This window comes from Heteronotia binoei, chromosome 18 (assembly GCF_032191835.1).
Source record: "Heteronotia binoei isolate CCM8104 ecotype False Entrance Well chromosome 18, APGP_CSIRO_Hbin_v1, whole genome shotgun sequence".
NCBI lineage: Eukaryota > Metazoa > Chordata > Lepidosauria > Squamata > Gekkonidae > Heteronotia > Heteronotia binoei.
The window spans coordinates 18,824,559-18,848,316 of record NC_083240.1 but is presented as its reverse complement, the minus strand read 5'-3'; the positions used below and the strand labels follow the sequence as shown (position 1 = coordinate 18,848,316).

At 45.2% G+C, this 23,758-nt stretch overlaps 3 protein-coding genes across 3 annotated transcripts in view; all 3 read right to left on the bottom strand.

Annotated features, from left to right (window-relative positions):
- Nucleotides 1-1,953: 1,953 nt before the first annotated feature.
- On the bottom strand, nucleotides 1,954-5,716 carry LOC132586914 (group IIE secretory phospholipase A2-like; the record flags this gene model as incomplete). The annotated part of the gene is made up of 3 exons (XM_060259069.1): nucleotides 1,954-2,104; nucleotides 4,274-4,380; nucleotides 5,553-5,716. Coding segments are annotated over 3 exons (414 nt in total), but the record flags the coding sequence as incomplete, so codon positions are not given.
- Nucleotides 5,717-8,827: 3,111 nt separating this feature from the next.
- Nucleotides 8,828-17,904, bottom strand: LOC132586913 (acidic phospholipase A2 2-like). Its single transcript, XM_060259068.1, has 4 exons — nucleotides 17,679-17,904; nucleotides 15,416-15,563; nucleotides 12,892-12,998; nucleotides 8,828-9,038 (listed from the first exon to the last, which is right to left on the bottom strand). The coding sequence occupies exons 1-4, from the start codon at nucleotides 17,716-17,718 to the stop codon at nucleotides 8,878-8,880; spliced, it is 456 nt and encodes a 151-aa protein (XP_060115051.1). The 5' UTR covers nucleotides 17,719-17,904; the 3' UTR covers nucleotides 8,828-8,877.
- A 3,385-nt stretch (nucleotides 17,905-21,289) lies between these two features.
- The window catches only part of LOC132587346 (uncharacterized), a 36,628-nt gene continuing 34,159 nt past the window's right edge, over nucleotides 21,290-23,758 (bottom strand). The window contains exon 9 of the mRNA XM_060259621.1: nucleotides 21,290-21,429. Within this exon, the coding sequence (XP_060115604.1) occupies nucleotides 21,290-21,429 (140 nt within the window). The remainder of the gene's footprint in view (nucleotides 21,430-23,758) is intronic.

Genomic DNA, 23,758 nt, shown 5'->3' with positions numbered 1-23,758 from the left:
AACATTTGTGAGCCAACAGTGGACTGTAATGATATCACTCTCTTCTACAACAAAAGGGCGTGTTTCGTTCTCACTGGAGCAAGAAAGCAGTTCAGTTCACTTCATCGACTCCTGTTGTCTAACCAAATGTTTGCTCTTGACCTTTGCTCAGCACAGGCAGGATTAATACGTCGCAATCAATTCTCATCCCACTTCCTTGAATATTACGCCCACTTCGAGTGCAATTCAGGAATAAACGGCACCGTTGCTTGCTTTGAATACCAAAGCTGGTAGGCATCCCTTTAAATTGAAGAGAATTGATAGCAAGTGGGATGGTCCCTGCCTTTTGATTGAGCAGGGGAACACTTGATCTTGGGATCTGAGTAAGGTCGGCCCTGATTAGTATTAGGATGGGCAACCTCCAAGGAATACCAGGGGCACGATGCAGAGGCAGGCAATGGCAAACCACCTGTGAAAAGTCTCTTGCCTTCAAAACAAGTCTGGCTCACCATCTAGTGGTGCATAATTCTAAAAGAGCTAGAATTTTTGGATGCCAGACAATCTTAGGATCTCCTGGCTATACTACACACATTGCCATACGATAATAATCAAAGGAACACAACTGCCTACAGGCAAGGTAGGGGATTTGTGCACACTTGGAATGCTCACTCACCCCATAAGCAGCAAACCTGGGTTGTACTGATTTTGATGAATTCAATTGAAGATGAGGTGATTCTTATACCCCACTGTTCGCTACCTTTTAAGGCAGGGGTGTCGAACTTATTTGTTACAAGGGCCGGATCTGACATAAAAGAGACCTTGTTGGGCTGGGCCATGTGTGTACCTATTTAAGATTAGGTAACAGAGAGATAATTTTTATAAAGAATACAAACACAAATATATTTTTTAAAAACTTAAAACATGCTTAAAACATTAGCACTTGTTGGTCTTAAAGGTGCTTTCTTTGTATTTTTTCCATGGGGTCCAGGGAACCAGGCAAACCTTTCCTTCTTTCCCCAGGGACTGGGGTGGTGGGGGTGGGGGGGAGGAGCCTCAGTCAATAGAAGGAAGAGAGGCTTGGATCAGTAGTTCTGTGCAATTGAGAGAGCCTGGCAGAGCAAGCTATTCCTCCTTTCTTCCTCCCCATGGGAGGAGCCTCTGCCAATGGAGAAAACAGAGGTTTTGCTCTGTAGCTTCTTGCAAAGCAAGCTGTTACACAGAATGAAGCAAGATATAGGGAGAAGAAAGTAGATGACAGCCAGTTGCTCGCAGGCCTGATAGGAGCCCTCAAAGGGCTCTCAAAGCAGCTTACAATCACTTTTTCCCCTCTACAGCTACAGAAGCCTTGTGAAAGGTGGGGAGCTGAGAGTATTTGGAGAGAACTGACTGCCCAATGTCACCCAGCAAGCTTCATGTGGAGGAGGAGTGGGGAATCAAACCCGCTTCTCCAGATTAGAGTCCACTGCTCTTACCCACTAAACCATGCTCTTACTACATCACAGTACAGATACTGCGTCATACAAGAGATTTTCTGTACTGTCATTAACAATGGTTCTTTAATGCAATATAAAATGCATGTCGTCAAATGGTAAAATAAGAAAACACGAAGCTTTTACTCTGAAAGTCTTGTAGGTGTGTAAAGTGCTACTGGATTCTAATCTTAACTGGACTACTACCGCTGTCTTACTTCGATTGAGAGAAAAGAGGAGAGGGGGCATTCTTGGTTCATTTCAAATCCCACTGACACAAACACAACACAACATGTGGTTTTGCTGATACAAAATATTATTTTCCACCTCCAGGAAACCTGAGTTGACCACAATTCCAATTACCATTTGAAATCCTCAAAAACACGTTTTCTATGAACTTTGGGCTGGAGCCAGAACAGGTAATGATAGTAATAAAAATGTTTAACAGCGTGTCTTCTGCAGGGAGGAAGTACTGCGACTCCAGACAGTTCAAAGACCACTGATTTGGAGATCCTAGCAAGGAGGGGTGGTTCCTCTGCACAGAAAGTTTGGGTAATACATATTTCTTATCTTGTAGGTCTTGGCAGCTCTATGGAAACAAAGGGCAGCCACTTTATCACACTCGCAGATCATCCTTTGGCACATGGTTTTCCCACCTGGACAATGAAAGGGCCAAGAGTTAAGGTCCATCTATTTGATTTTTATTTCACTTCTCCAAGAAGCAAAAGATGGCATCCCTGGTCCATTCTCCCATTTTACGCTCAGAACAATCTCAACAAAAGAGGTTAGGCTGAGAGACAGACTTATGGCTGAGGGGGAATTTGAACCTAGGGGTTTTTTTACTTTCCATTCATAAAGTGCGTTCACACGATCGTTGATTTTTCCATTTAGCAGAGTAAAATCTAATAGCAAATTACATTAAAACGGATTATTTAGTGTGTGTGAACTCACCTATAGTCTGATACTAACTAACCATTGTGTCAGTCTATAGGGGCAGTGCAAAATTCGAGTTCAGTAGCACCTTGAAGACAAACAGATTTTTCCAGGATATAAGCTCTTACGAATTTACTTCACATCTGACAAAAGTAACCTTTTGTTTTTTCCCTACTAGGATTCTGCATGATAATGTCATAGATGCCAGCGCTTGTTTGCCTTTATATCACTGGTCTTTGCAGGTATAAGTGCTATTCATTGTAAAGCAGAAGTGTGTGTGTGTTTTGTAAACATGCAATCATAATAGGGTTGCCAAGGTCCCCGAGTCATTGTGGTTGTGGGGAGGGTTGCCAGATCCAGGTAGGGAAACTCCCAGGGATTTGGGAGGAACAGGGAACTCAGTGGGATACAATGCCATACGGTCAACTCTCCAAAGCATCCTTTTTCTCCAGGAGAACTGCTCTCTGTGGTCTGGAGATAGGCTGTAATTTCAGGGGATCCCCGTCCAACCTGGAGGCTGGCATCCCTAAACCCTGTACTGGGTAATTGCAGTGAGGGGGGGGGGGCATCTTGGGTTAGTCCACTTTGTTTGCAAACATGTCTCCTTGTTTCTATATCTTACCTTGCGAGTCATACAAGGTAAAATTGGTATTGGGGGGGGGGGGGCGGGTTGCTCACCTCATCCCTTCCCTTCGCACAGCAGTAGGATTTGGAAGGGGAGACAAAGAGGTGAGCCTGCACAGAGGTAGATTTGGGGGCAGTGCCTGTGGAAGAGAAGTCTGGGGATGGATTTCACCTAAAATCTATTAGATTTGATTGCCATAGTACCTTAGAGGCAAACAGGAGTGGAGTTTCAAGCTTTCGAGAGACAAAGTGATTCTCAAAGGCTTACACCCTAAAGCTCAGGCTGGTCTCTAAGGTGTTAAAGGCAGGGCTTTATTTGAGCAGGAACGCACAGGAACACAGTTCCACCTGGGTTGGTGTCAGGGGGTGGGGCCTAATATGCAAATGAGTTCCTGCTGGGCTTTGTCTACAAAAAAGCCCTGTGTGGGACAATGGTTACATCAGGGGTGTGGCTTAATATGCAAATAAGTTCCTACAGGACTTGCCTACAAAAAAAAAAGCCCTGGTTACCGGACTCGAATCTGTGTTACTGCAGACCAACACGGCTACTCTCCAAATAGCGTACTGTACCATCTGAAGAAGAAGAAGAAGAAGAAGAAGAAGAAGAAGAAGAAGAAGAAGAAGAAGAAGAAGAAGAAGAAGAAGAAGAAGAAGAAGAAGAAGAAGAAGAAGAAGAAGAAGAAGAAGAAGAAGAAGAAGAAGAAGAAGAAGAAGATGATGATGATGATGATGATGATGATGATGATGATGATGATGATGATGATGATGATGATATTGGATTTATATCCCGCCCTCCACTCCGAAGAGTCCCAGAGCGGCTCACAATCTCCTTTCCCTTCCTCCCCCACAACAGACACCCTGTGAGGTGGGTGGGGCTGGAGAGGGCTCTCCCAGCAGCTGCCCTTTCAAGGACAACCTCTGCCAGAGCTATGGCTGATCCAAGGCCATTCTAGCAGCTGTAAGTGGAGGAGTGGGGAATCAAACCCAGTTCTTCTAGATAAGAGTCCGCACACTTAACCACTACACCAAACTGGCTCTCCACACCAAACTGGCTCTCCAAAGCTACCATTTCCCCCCCGGGAAACTGATCTCTTATACTCTGGGGATCAGTTGCAATTCTGGGAGAACTCCCAAGTGCAACCTGGAGATTGGCAACCCTAAGAGGGCTCACTGAAGGTATCTTGCCCAAGGATTCCCCCTTCCAAAAGCAGAAGCTGGTAATGATCCAAGGCACCAGGAATATGCTGCTTCCCCCCCACCCCACTTACTGCAAAATAGGGCCCCTTTCGAGAAAAAGTAGGAATAAATCTCCAGTTTGGGGTCGCAGCCAAGCGATGACGTCTTTCCGTAGCAACAGTCATGGGCATGGCAACACCTGATGATTTCAGAAAGAAAGAATAATAATAAAAAAGAATTAATAACCGTTCTATAGTGCTATAGAAGCAGGCACAGGTTACAAAAAAAAAAATCAAGGCTGGGGTAACATATGTACCAGTTACTAAGACCTCCTGAGAAGGTCCCCCCCCCCTTTTTAAAAAAATAATATTACTTCACTTGTGTTCTGAAAAATCTGCACTGGCTGCCCATCTGTTTCGACTGCAGGGATGCTTGGTGTGGCTGGCAGGAAGAGGGGCGACGGGTATGTTGGCACATTACAACCTCATAGCATAGCATCCAGTGCCTCTCCCCAAAATGCCCTCCAAGTTTCAAAAAGATTGGACCAGGGGGTCCGGTTCTATGAGCCCCAAAAGAAGGTGCCCCTATCCTCCATTATTTCCAATGGAGGGAAGGCATTTAAAAGGTGTGCGGTGGTCCCTTTAAATGTGATGGCCAGAACTCCCTTTGGAGTTCAATCATGCTTGTCACAGCCTTGCTCCTGGCTCCAACCCCTGGCTCCAAAGTCCCCAGATATTTCTTGAGTTGGACTTGGCAACCCTAGTGGGAAGGGAGCTGCGGTTCCCAGCCTCTGGGTGGGGGCTGGTGTTCTCCCAGAATTACAACTGAACTCCAGACTGCAGGGATCAGTTCCCCGGGGTGTGTGTGGAAACGGCTCTTTGGAGAATGAACTTTAGGACATCACATCTCTGCTGAGCTCCCTCTCCAGATTTCATCTACCCCAGCCTTGACCCCCAAATCTCCAGGGATTTCCCTACCCATAGTTGGCAGCACCAGAAGGGACTCAACAGAAGCATGATACTGTGAAAGCTTCAGCAGCCCATTTTCACAGATCAGGTCTCTGTTAAAGAAACATTTTTCTTCAGGTCTGTGGCCAGTCCTACGTTGGTTAAGCCTTCCAATAGACTTCCAAGCTGTGCAGAACTGTGTCTTTGTAAGGAAAGTTCCCTCAACGTTTTAACTCAATATTTAAATTCCTTTTTGTTTTGATGAATGGTGCACCAAAAATGACCTAAACAGATCTGTTTTATTTCAAATATACGAGGCCTTTGGTTTAAAGTGAAATAAGGTAAATTCAGTGGGACTCCACAACAGGGCACGGGGAAGCAAGTTTGTATTTTAGCACCTCCTCTCAGGATCCCACCCACTTACCAGTCAGTTTCATCCAGGGGTTTCTTGGAGCCTCCCAGTCCACAGTAGCATCCATATCCGTTGTAAAACAGAGTTGAAAGCTTGCCAGTTACCTGCCGGACCATGTCGCCAAACTGGATCAGGTTGCCATCTGCTAATGAGAGAGCTGCAAGCGAGAACATAAGAACATAAGAGAAGCCATGCTGGATCAGGCCAACAGCCCATCCAGTCCAACACTCTGTATCACACAGTGGCCAATAATTTATATATATACACACACACACACTGTGGCTAATAGCCACTGATGGACCTCTGCTCCATATTTTTATTTAACCCCCTCTTGAAGCTGGCTATGCCTGTAGCCGCCACCACCTCCTGTGGCAGTGAATTCCACATGTTAATCACCCTTTGGGTGAAGAAGTACCTCCTTTTATCCGTTCTAACCCGACTGCTCAGCAATTTCATTGAATGCCCACAAGTTCTTGTATTGTGAGAAAGGGAGAAAAGTACTTCTTTCTCTACCTTCTCCATCCCATGCAGAATCTTGTAAACCTATGAAAATCCCAACCCCTTTGGCTTACACTTACCACACAGGAGAAGCAAAGGGATTCCAAGTGAAGGACTCATATTTGTGCAGCCACCAATTAAGTAGAATAGTAAAAGAGACTTAGAAGGCGAGAAAGTACAGGAAAGCCAGAGAGCTGTAAGCTGTTCTTAGTATACATACAGGCTATTTATATAAACACAAACTCCTGCGTTCCTCTTTGGAATGGCCCTACGAAAGGATGTGCAAATATTGATACTTCTCATCAAGATCTGTTTGATTAATCAAGGTGTAACCAGGACCAGCCCACTCAAAAAAATGTCAAAACATATATTGAGGATGACAGATACCCTAGGAAAACTACATTTCCCAGAGTTCTTGGGATGTCACCATAGTTGCATTTGTCTTGGATGCCATGGGGGAGAGAGAACATCACCCTTCCTTGGCAGAGTAGCAGCTAGGTCTACCAGCTCTGGATTGAGAAATACCAGGAGATTTGGGGGGGCGGGGGGGGGGAGCCTGAGGAGGGTGGGATTTGAGGAGGGGAAGGACTTTGGTGTGGTAGAATGCTGTAGAGTCCGCCTTACAAGATGGCCATTTTCTCCAGGTGAACTGATCTCTATTACCTGGAGATCAGTTGTAATCCCAGGAGATCTCCAGCTACCACTGGGAGAGCAACTTAGTAGCAGCAGCCGCCCCCACCGCCTCCAAATAGGATGCGGAGATTCAAAATTGTGGGTGAAAATTCACAGGGGGGGCAATCAGATGCAAATGTAGAAATCTCAGTCAAAAAAGGACACAATCTATTCCCAGACCTTCTCCAGTGCTGTTAATAATGGCTGGCCTCAGTCCAAAAAGTGTTTGGTAGGCATACAGTATTTTCTTAAATACCGCAGCTATAATTCTGCTTGCAGCAGATTGTGAAGTATCTAATCCAGGGTGTAGATTCCAGTTCAAATGAGGAATGCATAACATGAATGAATGAATGTGAATTTGCTTGGTTGGGGGGTGGGGAGATTGAGAATTACTACAGTGTGGATGTCTTCCACCCTGATGAAGATAACCCTTGAGGACCTAATCACAGAGAGCTTGCAGGTTACTGTTCTGTTCTCAGTGTTGTTTCGTTGGGTGCCTTTGGGACAAAAGAATTGTTGAAATTGATAAAGTGTGACTTTGCTCCACCACAGATTAAGAGACTGTTGTTTCCTTGGGCAGCTGATAGCCAATGCTTTGTTGTTTGGAAGAAGAAACGATGGCTCCCACCCAGCCTAGGAGCCAATTTGTTGTGAGAAACCAGGACTCCCAGAAAGAAACTTTTAATAAATAGGACTCACCTGTGGAAGTTTCCAGAATCAACTCTGAGAGGGACAGCATACCATGTGTTTCCTTGGAGTGGCCAAGACCCTGCTGGTGTTTTCAGTGGCTAACTGGCAGATTGTCGCCAAGATTCTAGATCAGGGGTGTCAAACTAATTTTTACGAGGGCTAGATCTGACATAAATGTCACTTTGTCTGGCTGGGCCATGTGTGCCATAAAATGTAATGCCAGAAACTGCATCTAGGTCAGCAGCTGGTAAAATCCAAGTTCACTGCAAGGCCTCATGGCTGGAAGTGGGGTGCAGAGGAAAGTCCACATAGGTGGACTGAAGAGGCAGCTGTGCAGTGCTGGGCAGATGCTCCCGTGACGCTTGTCTGCTGCTAATGAGGTTGTTCTGCCCTGTTCAAGCCACAGTGGATTGGCTCCACTCACTCCCAACAGTACTCTCTTCCATGCATCAGTTGCTCGCTGGCTGCATAAGAGCCCTGGAGTGGCCAGTTCCATCTCCTGGACCTTACGTTTGACATCCTTGCTCTAGATTGTTAGCCTCTTTACACATTACAAAACCCATGTGTTTGTTAAGAAATGACTGTAGGACTTCAGAGTTGTAGTTCAGTGTGCTTTTTGTGTCTCCCAGACTCATATGTGCCCTTTTCTCCTCGCATTTGGGGTATGTAGTCAGAAGTAGGTGCTGCCTTCCCCTCCAGGCTGTTCTGTGTCCCTTGAAGCCCCCAGTGGAGTTGTTATTGATCTCTTTGTGAAATCATGTTACTTTCACGACTGCATGTAACTTCTGCAATGGAACCAACAGTGGCTCCACAGGACAGTTTAAGACAGACACGAGATATGAAATTATGGTTTAATGCAATCCAGTGGAGTAGACATTTATCATCAAAATCATGCGAGTGAAATTGTCTCGATTGTAAAAGCATCTATTAAGGCCCTTTTGAGAAAGGGAGATTTGACTCTTGAAAGCTTATACCTTTCAAATCCTGTTGACATTTATGATGCTACTGGACTTGAACCTAGCTCATCAAGGACTATACTCTTTGCAGTGCTTCTCCACAGATCACAAAGCATTTCCACATCAGGTTTGTATGTGTGATTATGGGGGAAATGATTTCTACATAGGTTTTTAGCAGTCCATCAAATAAGAGACATCCTCCATGTCCAATTTGTTGACCAAAAGAGTTGCCAGTCAGCCAGTTATTTTATGAGTTCAATCAATAAATCTATCTTCTTAAGGTAACCAGATTCATTAGTCTATCATGTCTGAAAAGCAAGAAGACTCAGGATTCTGCCCTGGTCCCACACAATCTCATTAAGTTCTGCTCTGACATCACCAGGAACCCATCAGATTTTGTACTGGCTCAACTCTCTGGCTATTCTCCAAACAGGTGTACATCAAGCCTGATAAACTGGAACCAGACACACATGGAAGAAACATTAACTGACAGATGCTGAACCTGGACAAGTGTGGAAGACTCAACTGTCAGAGCAATGGGGTGGGTCTCCTGAGCAGTCCCTTCTCCCCAAAGGAATGAAGTCCTGGTTGAATAAACCATGGGAATCCAGCAGGCAGATGGCAAAATATCTGTCGCACATACAGACATGTGTTTCACACCACAAGGGATGGTTTGCCGTGTCTGTTAAGAGAGAAAAGGGGTCAACGAAGAAAGAGAGGAAAATTACTAAGAAACGTAATGATGTCAATGCTATCTTTTAAGCTCCTCGTTTATTTCATATTTCCATGCTTCAGTGTTAGCCTTAGGGGGTATCTGCTCTACAGCTGTTTTAAGAGTCATCTTTGCTGTGAATTGTTGCTACCATGGCTATGTGAAAGGGGGCTAGGTAAGGAAGAGAATTCTCATCCCCCAATGAAAGTGTGGTTCCCAGGATTCGATACAGCAAGCATGTTTTAAAGGCACGAGCTCTGTACGTTTGGGCTTTTGTTGTTTGTTCCCATGCCAGCTGGGCACGCATCATATGCTTTCCTAGTTCATCTGCTGGGCTGCGTTTTGAGCAGACCCGGGCTAGCAATATGCTGTAGCAGTGTTTGTTCTCACCCAGGGCTGTTTGCACAAAAGGCACCTAAGTGTTTCCTAAGAATGAATGGCAGGAAGCCAGAGAGGTGTAGCCTCACACCCTGACAGATAAGAGTGTCCTGGTTAGTTTTTAAAAATTACTTTATATGGTTGAGAGTGGTTGCAGACTCAGTTGGTATCTCCAGTGGCCTTGTGGTTGTGCAGGCATGGAGGATGGTTCAGAGGGATTTTGTTTTTCACCTTTACTGAGTTCTGTGGCAGGGCAGCCAACCCCCAAGGCCACCAGCAAAGGATGGGGTAGTGCTTATACTTATGCCAACATTTTCAGTGGCATAGTGTTGTGCCAGCACTGGATACAGAACTTGTGCTGAGGGGGCTTAGGATACTGACTAAACCAGGAGTCCCCCAACCTTTTCGAGCCTGCAGGCACCTTTGGAATTCTGACACAGCTTGGTAGGCACAGCCACAAAATGGCTGCCATGGGAGGCGGAGCTAGCCACACTATGATTGCCACAGCTTCACTTCAGTCATGCAGTGAAAATTCTTCTGCTGTGGTGGAAGCTGCTGCCAAAGCTAAGTTTTAAAAAATCTACACAGCCAATCACATCCCCAAGGGCCAATCAGAAGCCTTGCTGGGCAAAAGCACTGCCTGGCCCCACCCACTTTCTAAAAGTGGGCATCAGGAAGGTGTCAGCTGGCACCATGTTGGGGACTCCTGGACTAAACCCCGCTCCTCCGCTTTCATACCGTTGGTACCATCTATTTGTTGCTCTTATACCAATACAGCTACATTGATGGTGGAGTTTACACCAATGTGGTATTGGTGATATCATCACCCTCCAAGAGAGAGCAATTTAAACATTTTTCTCCTTCTGGTTTCTCTGGAATGAGCTTCTTTCCTATTTCTTCCGGTCGATGTGAGATGGATGAGGTAAAAATGGAGAGCCTGTTTGTATACTCATCACAGTCCATCTCTGTTATATATAAAATCAAATGGAGAAAAAGAAACAATTTTGACAGAGTTTGAACAAGTATCTTCTATAAGGAAAGGGGTGCATTCATTCATGTTCAGGGGGGATGGGTTTGTTTCTTTTAAGTGGAAACATATAATCAAGTATTGGTGCTTGATTTGAGAAACCAGTGAAGCTTTTAGATGAGGCCAGCCAGTATAACAAAGAAACGGAAGTTATTGAAGATGCAGGAAAGGAAAAAAGGGGAATAAAATATATATGGAAATGAACATCACACATAAGAACATAAGAGAAGCCATGTTGGATCAGGCCAATGGCCCATCTAGTCCAACACTCTGTGTCACACAATGGCCAAAAAATTTATACACACACACACACACACACACACTGTGGCTAATAGCCACTGATGGACCTCTCACACATTAATGGCTACCAGATTATTATGTTCTATATATCAGAAACTAAAGAGTTTCCCAAATTGTGGGAATGGCTCATTAAACTGATTGCCATCTGATTGTTCAATTTTAAAATTGTTACTATGAATTGGATTTTATTATGTCCATGACTAATTTATTGTTGTTTTAGTGTATTATTGCCTCTTCTTGGTATTCACCCTGAACCTGCTGTGGAAAGGCAAGGCAGGCTATAAGCCTAATATAATAAATAAATAAACTATAACAGCTGGCCCATCATGAATGAAATTATTTACTATTAAAAAGGGTGACAGAGAACTATAAAGGCAGTGGGATGTATGGGACCACCACCACCCATTACAAAGTTTTTTTTTTTAGTTCTATATTTTTTTCATATAGAATTCTTCCCCTCCCCCCCAATATCCTTTTACTCAGGTATTTATGCTCTTTTAATATGGAATGCCTTGTACTTGGCTATTTTTCTTCTAATCTTTGAAGCACACACTGTTAATACAGAACTCTTCATGTTTGATTCTTACCCTTTCGGTTTGCAATTTATAGCCTTTTAATGTGGAACTCCCTGTGTTTGTGCCTTTCGTTCTAATCTTTGAACAGTTCTATCAGCCTCCCGCTCTCTCTTTTTTTAGTGAACATGATGTGACAAAGCATTTAATATTTTAAAAGAGCAGAAAGTGCACTGGCTCAGACTTGGAAAGGTCAATGTTGACTTCATGGGTTGGCACCTCAAAGTAGTGGTAAAAGGGCCACCATCTTTGGGAAGATCTACCAAGCAGCGCTGTTACTCAGTTCCCTCCCCACGGCACCCAAGAGTCTTCCTGTGGCAGCTCTTCCTGGGGTGGGGAAGGGGGTAGAGGAACTGGATGTATTAGGCAACATTTACATTAAATATCTGTGTATTTAATTCTGAACATGCCCCCAAAGTATGGGTCAAAACAAAAACTGCATAAAGGGGCCATGTACTTGGAAGGGGGATTCCCCGCCCCCTAAAAAACCCTGAAAAGACAAAAAATTGTGAGGAGGGGTTTAACTTCCTCCCCTCCCAAAAATTACTGAAGCAAAGATCTTGTGGTGTTATTTCACAAGATCTTAGCCACTGATGTAAAGAGAGACAGTGTGGTGCAGTGGTTAAGAGTGTCAGACTAGTATCTGGAAGACCCAGGCTCAAATCCTCACTGTGCCATGGAAGCCTGTTGGGTGACCTTGGGCAAGTCACACACTCTTAGCCTCACCTACCTCACAGGATTGTTGCGAGAATAAAATAAAAAAGAGGAGAATGACGTAAGCTGCGTTGGGTCCCCTTTGAGGAGAAAGGCAGGGTACAAATTCATTAAATAACTAAATAATGAAAACAACAGCAGACTTATTCTGGCAGCTGTGTGGGGAAGAGTTGTAGGAATATCAACTGTTAACCCATAAATGCCCATTGACTTTCTGCCAATATGCTGATTTTTTTTCGTTTTTTGCCCTCAAGCTGACATAAGGGACACCAAAGGGTTTTCAAGGCAAGAGATGTTCAGAGGTGGTTTACCATTGCCTGCATCTGGCGACTTTGGTATTCCTTGGTGGTCTCCCATCCAAATACTGGCAAGGACTAAACCTGCTTAGCTTCGAGATCTGATGGGCCAGCCTAGGCTGCCATGTGGAAGGTTATACATGCAAGATTATCGAATACCAAAGACATCCTGGGATATAGTTGCAGTGTGAAATGCCCCCAAACCAATTTCCCCCCCCCAGTGCTCATGGTACAACAGAAGAAATGATGTCCATATAGCCCCAGGGTACTGAAGCTACTGTGGGACAATCAGAGCTTTTTTTGAGCAGGGCTGGCTTGGCACCAGGGGATGCGGCCTAATATGCAAATGAGTTCCTGCTGTGCTGCTGCTACAAAAAAAGCTCTGTGTGGAACAATGGTGATGTCAGAGGTTGTGGCCTAATATGCAAATAAGTTCCTGCTGGGCCTCTTCTACCCCAAAAAGCCCTGGGGACAACCATACATAAAATGTTATGATTTTCTATATCGTTATGTGAAAAGGATTGAGGATCACTCACAGCATTCAACATCTTCGCCATCATAGGTGTAACTGTAGCTCCTTGTCGTGGCATCACATTGGAAAGCCTTTAGCGATTTATAGCAGCAGTTAAGGATCTGACAACACCTATGTGAGAAAGAAATGTGGGGGGGGGGGGAATGAAAATTCAGTTCTGAATCTGTTAAAACAACGTGCCTTATGACAAGGGTGGCCAAACTGTGGCTCAGGAGCCTCATGTGGCTCTTTCACACATATTGTGTGACTCTTGAAGCCCCAACCCCACCCTCCTGGCCGGCTTGGAGAAGGCATTTGCCTCTTTAAATCACTTCTCAAAGCCAAGCCAGCCAGCGGCTTGGAGAATGCATTTAAAGTTAAGGTTGCTTTTTTCCACTTCTCCATCTCCCACCTATTTTCCTTCCTTCCTTCTGCCTCTCAAACATCTGATGTTCACATCTTGCGGCTGTCAAACATCTGACATATATTCTATGTGGTTCTTCCATTAAGCAAGTTTGGCCACCCCTGCCCTATGACATATCACCAAACTATTTTCAAAGGGTGCTTTCAGAGAAGAATACTAGTATATATGCATTGCATATGAACTTTGTGGTATAGACTGCTCTGTGATAATCCATCCCGTTAGGTATGAAGCTCACCTTTCAGTTTCCACAGATCTTTACCATATATGTTGCTTATGTGCAACTAACTTTTGGCAATGGGTGTGGCAGGTAGGACATATATCCCAGTGACACAAGAGCCAATGAGAGCAGTGCTCTGAACTAGTCCTGAGGACATGAGTCCTGGGAAAAGGTTCATCTCTGACAGCGAAAGGTTTGTCAGACAGGTTTGAGGCCTGACATTTAAGTTTCATTAGACAAGTTTGAGGTCTGACATTTAGAGGTTAGAAGCTGTACATGTGAGAAATAGAAGGGTTAGTTTAACAAGAGTATGAATTAAAGATAATTGAAGTTAACAAATCTTCGGTTAAGTCTGGCTGTCTGAGGAACTGAATGTAAAAAGGTGTTACAGTATTCCAGCAGGAGTTGCTGGACTGGTGTGAAACTGCAAATTATTATTATTAGTAATTGTCACAGTGAGATATTTGACTAGTACAGGGGTGGCCAGTGGTAGCTCTCCAGATGTTTTTTGCCTACAACTCCCATCAGCCTCAGCCAGCGTGGCCAATGGCTGGGGCTGATGGGAGTTGTAGGCAAAAAGCATCTGGAGAGCTACCGTTGACCACCCCTGGACTAGTAGATGGTGTTCTGCAGTTCAAGATCTAGCCAAGTTCTTGGGAACTGCAAATACATCTTTGCAGGATTCTTGCTGTTTCAAGCAACACTGTCTTCTGCCGCTGAGCTGGTGTTATTTGCTCAATGCCCAGAATGTCCAGGCACTGCTCCAATGAAGACTGCCATGACATCATTATGTGAAAAGGACTGAGGATCACTCACAGCATTCAACATCTTCGCCATCATAGGTGTGACTGTAGCTCCTTGTTGTGGCATCACATTGGTACAACATTGGCACAATGTGGCGTCACATTGTTGTGGCATCACAATAATATGCATCGCCTTCTCCCAGAGGCACTCTAACTCTATTTGTAGGTCTTGGTATTTCAAGGTCTTCTCCTGTTCTTTCTTTTCTGTTCTGCTTTCTCCTGGGATTGCAGTGTCAATGATCCATACCCTATTTCTCTTTTTCCCCACAATTGTGATATCAGGGGTGTTTGGCTCTGAGTGTTTATCTGTTTGTAATCCGAAGTCCCAGTGAATCTTTGTTTTATCATTTTGCTTGATCTCATCTGGTTTGTGCTCCCATGAATTGCTGGCTGATGGTAAGCCATACTTCTTGCAAAGTGTAACATAGCTGCAACTCTATCGTGATGTTCTTTATAGTCAGTTTGAGCAATTTTATTGCAGGTACTGACCAGTTGTGCTTTTCTTACTGGGGGCCAGGGCATATTTCAAGTTATGATAAAACCTTTCAGTCCGTCAGTGAATAGATTAGAAGATATCATGCCATTGGAATCTAACAGCAAAGATATCGAGTAAGACAAGTTAAACAAGTTGGGCTTGGGCTGTAGAAACGATATGGGGTGGGGAACAAAACAGTGCATGCAAACACATCTTTTTAAAGCAACAAGACAAACAGTGTAGAAAAGGCCTCCTTGCATACTATGGAGCATCACAACAGGGTTGCAAACCACAACAGGGTTGCAAACCTCCAGGTGGGACCTGGAGATCTCCAGGAATTACAGCTGATTTCCAGACTACAGAGATCAGTTTCCCTGGAGAAAATGGCTGGTTTTGTAGGGCAGACTTCAGGGCATTAGGCTGAAGATCCTCCATCCCTCAACTCTGCCCTCCTTAGGCTCCACCCCCCAAAATCTCCAGGAATCTTCCAACCTGGTTGACAGCCCTAGTACACAGTTTGGGCCTAGGGACTTCAAGTTGTGACTGTGGGCCACAGGGTTGCCACCTCCAGGCTGGGAAATTCCTGGAGGTGCCGATCGCAGAGTGAAGAACTCTAAATCAGCAATATACACATCAATATAATCCTTGGGATCACCATGACCAATGCCATCGACTCCACAGTAGCAACCATACGATTTAAACATGCTGCCGTTTATTTTAACCACATCGGTAAGCATTTGTTCACGGTCTTCTTCCTTCCCGTGGGCGTCGAAATCACCTAGAAAACAACAAGGACGACAGCAAATGAAATCCTGCTTGCAGGAGAGCAGCTCAGTTTGCCTTTGCTATTGGTGTTGAGGGATGAAGAGGTCAGGTGACACATCAACAGTCACTACATGATTGCCAACAGGGCAAACTAGGTGATTGCCTAGGGTGCCAGCCTTCGGGGGGGGTCACGAATTGGGTGCCTCCCATGTGACTCGGTGACGTTATCAGTGTGTGTGTGTGGGGGGGGGGGAGGTGGTAGCCTTACCTGGGGTGCCAGATAATCTGGGGCCAGCCTGTCAAGTCGGCTGATTCAATAACGAGGCCTTGTTGATACAAAGTTTCTAGTTTATTGATATCATTGTTCTCGACTTCATGGAGATTGAAAGACTGAAGATCATACAGTAAAGTGTAATCATATAAGGTATACTTCAAAGGGATTCTTTAGGGAGGGGGTACTATACAGGGCACATTCACACATTGATGTTACAAATTCGTTCTCAGGCCTGGTGGCCTTGGGCGGATCCTCCCCGGCGCCCAGCCTGAGAAGGCACCATAATCTCTTTCACATATTCCCATTTCAAAGCAAAGCTACATAACAAAGGAAGGGAGGGGGGAGAGGAGAGTTCGAGCTAGCAGCATTGGTATACAGTGTGGCTTTTACCCAGAATGCTTCCCCCTGAACCAAAGCTGAAACACAGACTTGACCAGAGTTAAAGCAGACTTGGCACAGCCCTGATTGCCAACTGATGGCTTTTATCTAATTCATATATATACACGTCTGCAGTCAAGATGTGCCACCACCAAGTCAAAGGACTAGTCCTAGAAGAAAGGGAGCTGGCATATGAAGAACAGAGGCTCTAATGCAGATGTGCATCAGTGGTGATCCCTGATATGACATCCACTGATGCGTTTTCCAGAGCCTTGCTTGCTTTTTGAGGCTAAAGGTCCTGAATGAAATAGAAAACAATCAGGAGCTTCGCATCAACTCTCTACCAGCTGAGTGACTAGCAACTGATTTATTCCAGGCTGGCATAGCTTCACCCATGTGCCTTGGGCTTTTGTTTTATTTATTTATCAAATTTATATCCTGCTCCCTCTCCCCCAAATGGGACTCAGGGTGGCTAACAGCATATAAAATACACCCGACAAAAATAATGCAAAAGGTACAATAAATAAAGTTTCAACGTATAAAATGATTAAAAATCAATCCCCATGAAAATCTTTACACTACCGAGCAGGGTAGGGTGTGCTGAAGGATACCAGCTGCTTGGGGATCACAGTCACCCAAAGGCTGCCTGAAAAAGAGCAGTCTTGCATGCCCCGAGGGACCCAGGGAGGTTCCGCAAGGCACACAGCTCTTCGGGCAGCTGGTTCCACAGGACGGAGGCCACTACTGAGAAGGCCCTTACTCTTGTCAACACAAGGCAGACAGTTTGTGGCCCAAGGACCATCAATAAATGTCGAGATGAAGATAAGAAAAGACGGGGAGGATCATGCCAGGAGAGACAGTCCTGAAGAAAATGGCTGGCCATAGACACTAAAAATTCTGCTATGCCAGAGTGGCCAAACTTGCTTAATGTAAGAGCCACATGGAATAAATGTCAGATGTTTGAGAGCCACAAGACATGAACATTCGATGTTTGAGAGCCGTAATACAGGCAAGCAGACAAATAGATGGGAGGAGAGAGAGGTGGAAAGAAACTTTAACTTTAAGTGCATTCTCCAAGCCGCTGGCTGGCTTGGCTTGGAGAAGTGATTTAAAGAGACAAATGTCTTCTCCAAGCTGGCCAACAGGGTGGTGGGGGCTTCAAGACCCACACATGTGTGAAAGAGCCACATGTGGCTTCCGAGCCACAGTTTGGCCACCCCTGTGCTATACCAATATTTCTACTACTGATTTAAAAAACAAACAAACAGTGTCATAAATAAGGGGAGGAAATGGCAGGTGGAGGGGAAAGTATGGGTAGGGAAACCCTCCTACAGAAGCTCAAAGCCCATTGAGAATGCCCCTGCAATGGGGAATCACCCCTGGATGAACCGTCACAGTCTCCTATTGATTCCACTCTAGTGGGTAAAACCACTCAATGAAAAAGCATGAAAAAGCAAGGAAGGTTACTCTGCTTACCAGAGGCGACCAGCACTGCAAACATAAGGAGGTGGTTCATTATCAGACACCACCCTAAAAGATTGCTCAGGATTCCCTGGTGATCCCAACACTGAGGAATGAGGATGAAGAAGTTCAGTTCTTCCACCGTCCGATTTGGAAGTATTCGGTCATTGTCTGAGAAGGATGTGAAGTCCAAACTGACGGAGGAGTACTCAATAGATAGAATCGTAGAACTGAAGGTTGTTCAAGGCTGTGGGCGCCCAGGTACAAACTGTGAGCAGCTTTGGACATCAGGTGGCCACTTAATATGAAACTCACCTTGTGACTTGGAGGGGACATGAGGCGTGTTTTGCCAGCTTTGGTATATATTATTGATTTCCGTTGGGGAAAGTTGATAAATGCATTAGTCTAATGATTTCAAAAGAGACACTGGGTGAGTCAGGCTGTGTTTTAATAGAGAAGGGCTCCTGTTTTGGAGCTGCACCCTCAAGGAAGATAAAAGATGCAACTAAAGTGCTGTCTTTACTCTTTGTTGTTCTTGCTTTTGGCACATCAGCTTCTAATTCGGCAATCTTGCTCCTATTGCATTGGCGGTTCAACATCTCATGCTGCCTGACTAGTACATTGTTGTTTGAGTCTCCGCCAGAAAGGTGAACTAACAGAATACACAGTACTCGTTTTAAGCTTGCCAGCTGCTTTGGGAACTGACAAACTACACAAATTTAGTATAAAAGAGATATTTGCAAACTTTTGTGAGTATCTGTTTCTTCCCAAGTTGGCAGAATAGCAAACTGTGCTGTCTCTTCTCATGAACTCGAGCCGCTGCCCTGCTTCAAATGCCCTTACATTGGCTGAGCCACTGAGTCCACAGCTAGGTGACCTACACAGTCCATTCACCTTACAGCTGCTTCCTGATGCAGCTGCCTTTTTTTTGTAGCAGGAACTCCATTGCTGTTATGTATCCGGACCAAAGTGAATGGGTGTTCCTGCCAGGCTCATTGGAGCCATAAGGACTGAGCTGGGGGACTCAGTATGGTTGCCAAGTCTAATCCAAGAAATATCTGGGGACTTTGGGGGTGGAGCCAGGAGACTTTGGGGGTGAAGCCAGGAGACATTAGGGGTGGAGCCAAGATCAAGGCTGTGACAAGCATAATTGAACTCCAAAGGGAGTTCTGGCCATCACATTTAAAGGGACGGCACATCTTTTCAATGCCTTCCTTCCATAGGAAATAATGAAGGATAGGGGCACCTTCTTTTGGGGCTCATAGAATTGGACCCCCTGGTCCAATCTTTTTGAAACTTGGGGGGTATTTTGGGGAGAAGCACTAGATGCTATACTGAAAATTTGGTGCCTCTACCCCAAAAAACAGCCCCCCCCAGAGCCCCTGATACCCGCAGATCAATTCTCCATGATTTCCTATGGGAATAAATCTCCATAGGGAATAACAGAGTTCCCAGCAGACATTTTCCTCCCCTCCCCCCGCTTTCTGACGACCCTGAAGTGGGGGGAGGGCCTCCAAACCGGGGGATCCCCTGCCCCCACCTGGGGATTGGCAACCATAGGACTCAGGAACAATGAGCATTAGGATCCAAATCCCTGCTTCCCTGCTGCAACCATGGGCCCCCTGCTGGTTTGAATGATCCAATAACATGCTTCCGCGGGAACCCTGAGTTGTATATAACTTGGCCCCAAGACAGGGCCGGCTCTGCAGTAGGCGGACTAGGCAATTGCCTAGGGTGCCAGCCTTCTGGGGCCCCCGAATTGGGCGTCCCTCATGTGACTTGGTGACATTATCAGGTGGGGGGGGGCAGCAGAAATTAGCCTTGCCTAGGGTGCCAGACAGTCTAGGGATGCCCCTGCCCCAAGGGCCCAGTTAGTTAGTGCAGCCCTATACCATGCTGTACCTAATAAAGAGCTATGATCACTTCCACCTTCCCTCTTTCTTGTGTTGCACCCACTATATTAATTTGCATATTAGGCCACACACCCCTGATGTAGCCAATCCTCCTGAAGCTTACCGTAGGCCCTGTACTACGAGCCCGTAAGCTCCAGGAGGATTGGCTACAGCAGGAGTGTGTGGCCTAATATGCAAAGGAGTTCCAGCTACAAAAAAAGGTCTGAGTAGTACACATGGATTCATTCCCCCCTACTTTAACCTGTTGGTAGGTGTTTGGCCACATGTCAGGAAGAATGCATTACTAACTTTCCTTTAATGCATTTCCAAAGTTTTGAGTCTTAATATTTTGCTTAAAATGCACAAATGGGATATTTCACTGCCCGGCTAACTTTTCGTAGGGATCAGTGGGAGGTTTTGGGGCAAGAATGCACGGGAACACAGTACCAGCTGGCTTGGTGTCAGGGGTGTGTGACTTAATATGCAAATAAGTTCCTGCTGGGCTTTTCCTACCAACCCCCCCCCTGGTGTGAAACAATAGTGATGCCAAGGGTGTGTGGCCTAATATGCAAATGAGTTCCTGCAGGGCTTTTTCTACCCCCAAAGCCCTGGGGATCAGCAACTCAACCAGAAACTCAAGTGCCAAATTTAGGCCACTAAAAGAAACAGTTTGTTCCTTTCCTCCCACTCCCTGCTTGCCAACCCAGAGGCAGAAAGTTGTGGGGAGGGAGTGATCCTGTCTGGACTAAATTTAGGAGGTGACGACAACTCAGATGACCACCTGGGTCCTCAGCTAGGGGAGCGGGGTGTGCTGATCCCAGGCTCTCTTTTCCAAGTGCAGAAGGCCTGTGGTTCAACAGAAGAGCATCTTTGTGGCACGTAGAAGGTTCCAGGTTCAATCCCCCACATCTCCAGTTGAAAGGACCAGAAGGTAGGCCATATGAAAGATCTCTGCCTGAGACCTTAGAGAGCTGTTGCCATTCAGAATAGACAATACTGACCTTGATGGACCAAGGGTCGATTCGGTGGAAGGCAGCTTCAGCGATGTCTTGTGCAAATCAAGCCGGTTTGTGTATAATGTTCTTTATCTGCATAATGTTTGTAGTTGTGGATCAGATTCTGAGGAACTGTTTTGATAGTTTGGGCACTGACTGAAGAGGCTTCTCCACCTATGCTACTGGAATGGCCCTGCAGGATCCAAGACCCATAATTTTGAAGAAGAAGATTGCAGATTTATACCCCACCCTTCTCTCTGAATCAGAGACTCAGAATGGCTTACAATCTCCTATATCTTCTTTTCCGCCCACAACAGACACGCTGTGAGGTGGGTGGGGCTGAAAGGGCTCTCACAGCAGCTACCTTTTCAAGGACAACTCCTGTGAGAGCTATGGCTGACCCAAGGCTATTCCAGCAGCTGCAAGTGGAGGAGGGGGGAATCAAACCCGGTTCTCCCAGATAAGAGGCCGCACACTTAACGACTACACCAAACTGGCTCTCGTAATTTTGCCTTTTTTTCCATCTATTTGACATATATAGAAGCTTCTGGAACAATTTTTGCTTGCAATTTTGTTATTATACTTTATTTTTGCTGGCCCCCCCTTTTATTGTTTGATTAGGCTTATATCCCACCCTATCCCACAAGCGGGCTCAGGGTGGCTCACAACAAATTGGCATAAGATCACAATAAACATATCATAAAAGCCAGATTTAAAAACAATCAGAAATTTTTTTTGCTTAGCATTGCATGGTCCCGTTGCAGTGGATATTGGAGTAAAAACGGAGTGTCTTGTTGTAGGAGTCCAGGTTGTCTTGGAAGCAGAGGGCAGCGGCCTTGTCACACTCGCAGATCTCCATCTCGCACCAGGTTCCCTCCTCTGCTGACAGAAAGGAGAGGGTTAGAAAATTGTTGGTAGGGTTGCCAACTTGCCAGTCTCCAGATGGTGAAGATACACAATAGGCTACACAGAGGAATGAAATTGCAACTTAATAAATCCAAACCACTCTGTGAAAAATATATTTACAAAATGTGATTCATACAAGAAAAAAAGTGCCATTCAGCAACCTCATCATTTTACATACCGCATGTGCATATTTGCACACACACACACACACATATATATATATCAGTCCAAATCATAAATAAATCCAAGACGTGAATCCAAAAAGAGCTCCAACGGACAGCTAGCAGTGTAAAGCCCATATCGGACCACCAGGTCCTTCCTCCAGGGAGCGTCTTGCAGAACTTGCAATATATGTGTAGAGAATTTAACAATGTTCTGATCTTTCACAAATTTATGTGCAAAATTGGAACGCTGCTGCCTCTCTCTGGTCAGCAAGTTAATTGCATCTGATTCGGAAACCACATGTAGCTCTTTCACACATATTGTTTGGCTCTTGAAGGGCCCCACCACCCCATCAACTGGCTTGGAGAAGGCATTTGTCTCTTTAAATCACTTCGTCAAGCCGGTCAGTGGTTTGAAGAATGCATTTCCTTTCTTTCTGCCTCTCCCTCCATCTATTTTCCTTCCTTCCTTCCTTCCTTCCTTCCTTCCTTCCTTCCTTCCTTCCTTCCTTCCTTCCTTCCTTCCTTCCTTCCTTCCTTCCTTCCTTCCTTCCTCCCTCCCTCCCTCCCTCCCTCAAACATCTGTTCATGTTTTGTGGCTCTCAAATATCTGACATTTATACTTCGTGGTTCTTACATTAAGCAAATTTGGCCACCTCTGATATAGGCTGTCAACAGAAAAAAATAGCTGTCACATTGCTGTAGCATTATATTGCTAAAATTACGAATTAAAAAAAAATTGGCAAAAAGCCCTCCAGTGATATGACATGGGGAAAAATGACAGCCATGAGAAGATATCAGAGGCAAGTACACAGGAACACCCTCCTTCCCAATACGTCGGTGTGTGTACAGAGGCAGTGAGTTCACAACTGAGAATCGCCCTATGGAAGCCGTCTGTGATGATGTTGCAGTCCTGAACCAATCATCAGGTCCATTTTGACCCTGGAAGAAGAATTCCAGTTCACCTGATTTTTACCTCCTCCAAAGGCAGATGTGGTGGTTTCTAATTGTCACTGATCTGACTGCTACGGCTTGCAGGACTTTTGGAAACTGCCCCATGTACTTGGCCAAGATAATTTTTCTATACAAGTTCTCTGGAAATCCCTGGGACTGTTTTTCTTTCACCCACATTGCTGTTATTTTGGGGGCACATGTGGTACCTTGCAGGAGGTGTGCAGCATGCTGTGATTTTCAACAAGAATAGCATATGCCATAGTTCTTAAAAGGCATGGTGTGTGTATAAGCAATGACCAGAGCTTTCAAATTATGATGAGAAAATGTCACATGCAAACTGTGGATTTGTGATACCAACATTTGCATGGGGAAACTGGAAGCGTTGATACATTTCAAAATTATTGTCATTGCAGCTCCACAGTGAGACTCACACATGCAAACAAAATACACAACAGATAATCCTTTTAGATGTCATAGATCGCTGATCATGTTTATGAAGTAAAATTGCAGGCACAAAGGACCCCGATCCATTTGTGGAGAGGAAGGGAGGTTTAGCCCTTCAGCACCAGCGTATTTGCTGAGTACCACATGCACACATCAGGCTGCTACTAGCACTGCCAAGGGGAAAAGACAGGATTTTAAAGGGCCTGACTTTTTGACCTTGAAAGGCTAAGAATAGTGTCTGTCTTTTTCTCCTTAAAAGGCTAAGAACAGTGCAGGGACGCTAGTTCCTAGTAGCAAAATCAGAGCTTTTTTTTGAGCAGGAATGCACAGGAACACAGTTCACATAAGAACGTAAGAGAAGCCATGTTGGATCAGGCCAATGGCCCATCCAGTCCAACAGTCTGTGTCACACAGTGGCCAAAAAAACCAAGTGCCATCAGGAGGTCCACCAGTAGAGCTAGAAGCCCTCCCACTGTGCCCCCCCCCGTTCTAGCTGGCTTGGTGCCAGGGCCTAATATGCAAATGAGCTCCTGCTGAGCTTTTCCTACAAAAAAAGCCTTGCGTGAAACAATGGTGACATGGGAGGTATGGCCTAATATGCAAATGAGTTCCTGCTGGGCTTCTTCTACAAAAAAGCCTTGCGTGAAAGAATGGTGACATGGGGGGTATGGCCTAATATGCAAATGAGCTCCTGCTGAGCTTTTCCTACAAAAAAGCCTTGCGTGAAACAATGGTGACATGGG

Bases quoted from the DNA above. Each gene is read 5' to 3' on its own strand.
- LOC132586913 (XM_060259068.1), bottom strand. From the start codon at position 17,718: ATGAACCACCTCCTTATGTTTGCAGTGCTGGTCGCCTCTG. The intron at 15,564-17,678 runs GTAAGCAGAGTA...GTTGTTTTCTAG, and splicing joins TGCAGTGCTGGTCGCCTCTG to GTGATTTCGACGCCCACGGG. The intron at 12,999-15,415 runs GTATATTGCTGA...TTTCTCACATAG, and splicing joins CCCAAGGATTATATTGATGT to GTGTTGTCAGATCCTTAACT.